At 39.9% G+C, this 6000-nt stretch overlaps 1 protein-coding gene across 9 annotated transcripts in view; it reads right to left on the bottom strand.

Annotated features, from left to right (window-relative positions):
- Window positions 1-2792: 2792 nt before the first annotated feature.
- The window catches only part of IPO11 (importin 11), a 210538-nt gene continuing 207330 nt past the window's right edge, over window positions 2793-6000 (bottom strand). For all 9 annotated transcript variants that reach the window (XM_026498905.4, XM_026498899.4, XM_057307430.1 and 6 more), the window contains one exon: window positions 2793-4207. In XM_026498905.4, coding sequence (XP_026354690.1) covers window positions 4043-4207 — 165 coding nt within the window. In that variant the 3' untranslated portion in view covers window positions 2793-4042. The remainder of the gene's footprint in view (window positions 4208-6000) is intronic.

The following is a 6000-nucleotide window of genomic DNA, read 5'->3' as shown; positions in this document are numbered from 1 at the left end:
TCTCTCCCCATTTTGCCAGCTGATAATGTACTGCTTCTCTTCCTAAACCACACGAAATGAAAACTCTAAGTCTGGCATGTTTCTGCCTTTTAAGTCCAGCCCAAATGTGATAAAGCATTTTAAAGAAAAAATAAATAAATAAAATAAAAACTATTTTTGCGTCTTGGCCAACAGCTTATAAACCCAAATGAGAAACAGGAAGACAGCGCCTCCCTTTGTTACTTCATTTTTAGTGGTGTGTGAGTTCGGGTCATACTGGTATTCACTCAGGTCTACACACCTCTCAAAAACATGAGGGACTGGGGGACAGAGGGGAGAAAGAGGAAAAGAATAGGAAAGAAATAGACGTTGGCTAGGAGGTGTGCCAGGGCAATAACGGATTTTCAGAACTTGAAAAGGTTGATGAAACCCACAGGTACAAGACCTTTCTAAGGTTAAAATAAAATTGCACAACTTTTTGTGAATGAAAAGGCAAGTCAGTAGTGGTTAAGAATTCTAGGGTAAAAACAAAACAGAACAAAAGAAACAAAACCAGCACTGGAAATTTCTGGGACTGTAAGGTTCTCTTTGAAAACTTATCCTTATAATGGAGAGGACTGGCTGACTTTAACCATTACAGTATGACCAGTATGACGTGACGCTGACGTCACGTGCCTCTGGACGTGATGCCAAGGCAGGTAGACCACGTTACCAATGCAGTCTCATTGCCAACCAATGTTAACTGCATCGAATTATGAGCAAACAATTAGGACCCTGGACCGTAAACGATATTCTATTAGATGACTACTTGGGATTCTTCAAAAAAGTCAATGACATGTAAAAAAGACTATTCTAGATTTAAAAATTGAACAACCAAATGCAACGAATACACATTCAAAGGATTCTGGATCATAAGACTAATGGACAGCATATAAAAGACATCTTCGGGGCACTGGGGAAAATTGGAGTATGAACTGTGTATATTATTGCGTGAACCTTCTAACATATTAGTGGATACACAGAGAAATGCCATTCTTAGAGGTATGCTGGACTATGTGCGGGTGGAGTGTCTATATCCTACTTCCGTATGACTCAGCAAGAGTAAGCGTATGTGTGTGTGTGTGTGTAAGAATGGAGAATGTGTTAAAATTAAACAATTTGGTGAATCCAGATAAAGGGCTGTTGGTCATTATACTATTCTCTCAATGCTTCTGTAGACTAAAATGTTTTTATAAGTTGAAGGAAGAAAGTATTTGTGTTTTTCATGACATGTATCTCTTGTCTTTCCTTCATCACTTCTCCAACAACTTCTAAGTTTCTGTTTGTGTGGGATTTATAAGGTTTGTAGAAGTAGAGCAGAAGACCACTACCCTTAGTAGGCGAGTCTTATGTTTTAATTTGTGGAACAAGGGATTAGCTGTGAGGCTGTCGAGCTCTGACAGTTCCAGAATCTCACTGATGGTACTGTATGCCAGAGTAATTTCAAGTAGCTCTGAGTCTGAAATCAGAGCGTCCCAGTTCCAGCATGTCACTGATTTCTACATAACCTCGCCAAACTATGCTGTTTCAGGGTAGTTTTTAAATACATAACAAATTACACAGTGCCAGTCTCATTCTCTTTTGTATACGATCTCCTTCTCTCACACTCCTGTTGCTCCAGAACATACGTTTCCATTAGAACCACTATTTTTTAATAGCATGTTGGCAAATATGAGTTCCCACCGAAGCATAACATTTCATAAGGTATAAGCACCCTGTTCTAACCCCAGAATTTAACATAGAACCATGGCACAAAAACAGGAACTTTAACAATTACAACCTAAATAGAGGAACAGGTAAAATAAAGATCTAAGGTGAAGGTTTTTCAAGGGAAATGATAAACGTGAGTGTTCAATATGTAATGATGTGGTTTCTCTAAGATGACTAGTAGGAGAAAGACACGGGACCATTTATAATAAAAACTTTGAAATGTTATTGTTGACCACATGGGCCTTTGTGAGAGGAATGGGAGAAGTCTCTGAAACATAACATAAAGAGAAAAGAAGCTGTATTTACGGAATAGAAATGATCATTACCTTGTATCAGGAGCCACATTTCAACGAGAGGCCTGGCTGAGGTAACTCGTTTGTCCAAAGCTTAATACGTTTGCTATAAGGCTGCATTAATGAACAGAATTCTATAAATCAATACTTGTATTTTATGTCTAATTGAGCACTTAAAATTTCAAGATACGTGACTTTTTTTTCTGAGCTTTGTTAAACATTTCCTTCTTAATGTCCCTTACTTAAATAATGTTACTTAATGTTCCCTCTTAAAGCCTATTTTAAATATTTCAATATAAAAAAATGAACCAAACTCTTCCCCTGAGGTAAGTTTTTTACTGTTTCTGCAAGGTAGCTATTTTAGTAATATTTACTATAAAGCTATAATGAAATCTGTCGGGAACTGGAAAGATGAGTTATCTTACTATAACTGAAAAACTGGAGCACATTTGGGAATTTCTGGTAACGCTGGGAATAGTGCCCTAAATGAAAATAATTACATCAATAAAAAGAAATTATTCTTCTTAGATCAGTCTTGAGGACTGAATAAAAATGATAAAGAAATATCACATTAAAGGAAAGCTTTACGTCTTTAAATGAAAAGAGAAACTTAAAGAAGAATAACTAGGATTTGCTACATACAGCACCAGCACCTACCAGGGCACAGCCAACACCCAGAGTATGAAAGAAAACAACCCTTTCAAATCCACGGGGCAATTTTTACAAACTCATTTTTTGTGGAGCAGGAAAAATAATCAGACAAATCAAAGGTATCTTTGGAAAATTTAATTTGGACCATATTTCTTTCTCTTGCTGAAAACACCAAGTATTTCCATACATTTTGGGTTCCACAGCTTACAAAGGGGCAGTGGGTTTCCTGCAGTCACATACTGTACCCAACTTTCTATAGAAAGATCAGACATTTTCCAACCTTGCTTTTGAGTATTTCCTTAAAAATGCTTTAAAGGTTCCTTACAACAAATGGCAAGTAAAACAACGTAAGGCTTTATTTTCTCCTTCTTCCCCTTTTTTGGTACTGCGTGTTGGAGGAATAAGGAAGACTTGTCACGTGAGTGTTGGTACCCTGGGGACTGCTGCTGGGTCCTCCGAGGTGCACCCATAATACTGCGACCCCGATGCCCCCCTGTGGTGAGGAACCTGGGATGGGTTAAGTGCGGAGTGGCCTGTCACAGCCGCGTCATAGCACAGGAGGGTCTGTGGGCTGCCCGGGGCTTCTCGGGGCTCACAGTGCTCCTGACCCTCAGGAGTAATGAAGGAGCTAGGGCCAAATCACGACCAGAGGTCTCCCACCCGATACCGCAGTACCCCAGGTTCCCTTCTGCGGGCCTTACAATACGCATTTAAAGACTAAATGTAATTACTGAAAATAAAACGAGAAAAAATCCCTTTACTAATTTCTTGTATCAAATTAGTAAAATGAAAATAAAAGCATTTGATAAAACACATTTTCTGTGTCAGATGAAAGCAACTCCCTTGCAAGATAACCTCAGTAATATATATTTGTCACTATTTATATATTTTTGCCTGGTGCACAAATTTCTTTAATTGCATCATCTGAACAGCTCTGTCATCTTTCAAACTTGCAGTTTCATTAGCTTAAAAAAGGGATAAAGCAGCCAAATTAATACTAATTCTGGTTGCAGAAAGACATCGCAGACATGAACCTTCATCTTCTCAAGTGTTAAGAGCACATGATTAAAAGGTAATCACACGGTTTCCTCTCTTAACAGAAAACTAAGCAGCTAGTGTCATCAAATCTATATCTAGTAAACACAGGGCCCCTCCGAAATATAAAATTAAATTCTTTTGAGGAGTAGGTTTGTGATTTTAGTTGTGCGGGATTTACATGTATTCACTCAATCTTGCAGTCAAAATGCCTGGTCTTCACTTCTTTGTCACACACAGGGACTTCTCCACCGCCTCAGCAGGCTCTCACACAGACGGCAGCTGGGCTCCTCGGCTGGCCTCAGGAAGGGGAGGCCGCCGCAGCTCACGTGCTCTCAGAAGCCCTGCAGAAACTCCTGTAGCTGCGTGACGATCTCTGTGTCCACGGTCTCCATGAGGGACTGGAAGCCTTGCTCCCCCAGGAGCTCCTGCTGGGCCTTCAGCTTCTCGTAGATGAACTGCTGCAGTGACACGGTGTGCACCGGGTCCTTCAGGGCCAGCTGTGGGACACAGAGCAGCCACACTGGGTTAAAGAGGCAAAACACGTCCCTCTTACCTGTGACCACGAGGCTTTGCGGTCTCCTCTGCAGCCACACAACTGCTTCCGCCTCCCTTCTGACAAGAGATTCTTGAACAGTCACCCTGTGGAAAAGTCGGCCCAAGATTTCCTTCCATCTGTCTAGCCTCAGTTCCCGAGGGCCTTGGAGCCGAAGCTGTCTGACGAGCCCAATTTCTCAACAGCTCAGGGTTCCTCCATGTAAAGAATCAAAACCTGGTAGAACGCGCTGCAGAGCAAAGAAACACAACCGTCCAGGGTTCCCTGGAGGAAGGTCAGGTACTCCCGGGGCCCTGCAGGGAGGCCCTCGGGCCTGACAGAGGAAACCTGCCCTGTCCTGTGCTGTGCTGCTGTACTACTGACATTCCCATATATGCTCTGGTTAAGAGAAAAAGAGAAAGAAAAAGAATAAAGAAAAACAGATTAAAAAAAACAAACACGTACTCCTCCTCTCCCACTGGGGTATTTGGAAATCAAAAGAAAGAGAATGAAAAGTAACCCACCATTCCACGTCCTAACGAGAGCGATTAGAACAGAAAACGCCACGGCCTCTTTTGTCTTTCTGTGAGTGCGACACACGTACAGATACACAATTAGTGCCGCTCTTCACATTTACACTATCGCACAAGAACGCTACTCCAACACATTTTTAAGAATCCTGTATCTATTAATGTCATAATTTTTTGTTACAGGCATGTTGAAATCATATTCCTCTGGACTGGTCACCTAAGGGGTTTAATTTCAAATTCATGCCACCTTTGTCCCTGCCTCTCAGTTATAGTTTCCATTTGTGGTATTTTCCAGTTTCGTGACATTGCTCAAACAGGAGGTGTGATCCAGCTACTTCATCTCCCTGAAATAGAATGGAGACTCTGTAAGGGAAAAGAAGAATTTCTGTGCAGCCATATTGGGCACACAAGCTTGTGATAAATCCAAGGCAAGGACGAATTCAAACCTCACTGAAGGATGATGGGAGAGAGAACACTAAGAAGACTGTCAACACAAAGCTCTGCCCTCACAAGACCGAAGATATCACTGTACAAGATGCACAAAAACTGAAGATGAACTTTTACAAATATTTGCTCTCTTAAGCAAAATGCAGTAATGTTCAGTATTATTTTAATTAAAGTGAAATAGATCTCTTGCTAAAGGGGATGTGCACTTTGTTGAAATATCATGGATTATCTGTAACTAAAACCATCTGCTACAATATGAGAGAAACAGAACTGAGCTTGAAATTGATGTTCGAACAAGAGACTCCAACTATTGAAATGAGCTTAGGAGAGTGGTTTAAATGCCATTTTAATTTGCTATAAAAAACTGCAAACAGTTAACTTATCAAATCTCCACCCTTTAATTTTCAACAGTTAATTAAAAGGAAAAATATCATAATATTAGTACCCACCAGATACGGCATACCACTATATCAGTATAATATTTTAAGTATATTCATCAGTCATGCAAAGATTAAAAGCATTAGTTTCCTATGGAAGGAAGGCTGTGGAAGGGAGAAGGAAAAAAAAAATACAGAATCTCCAAATGTACATTTAAAAAAATCTTTTAAAAAACAAGTTTTTTTTAGCTAAAACTATCACGTTAGCAATTAAATGTCTATTTTGGCTCATGGTAGAAATTCATTAATCATAGCTATTAATACTTTCTTTTGAAGAAATCTATGAGATTAACCAAATGATTTTCTAGAGAAAAATCCCTGCTGCACATCCACTAAAAACCCAG

The sequence above is a fragment of the Ursus arctos genome, unplaced genomic scaffold (assembly GCF_023065955.2).
Source record: "Ursus arctos isolate Adak ecotype North America unplaced genomic scaffold, UrsArc2.0 scaffold_5, whole genome shotgun sequence".
NCBI classification, from domain to species: domain Eukaryota; kingdom Metazoa; phylum Chordata; class Mammalia; order Carnivora; family Ursidae; genus Ursus; species Ursus arctos.
This window is presented reverse-complemented; position numbering and strand designations above follow the sequence as displayed.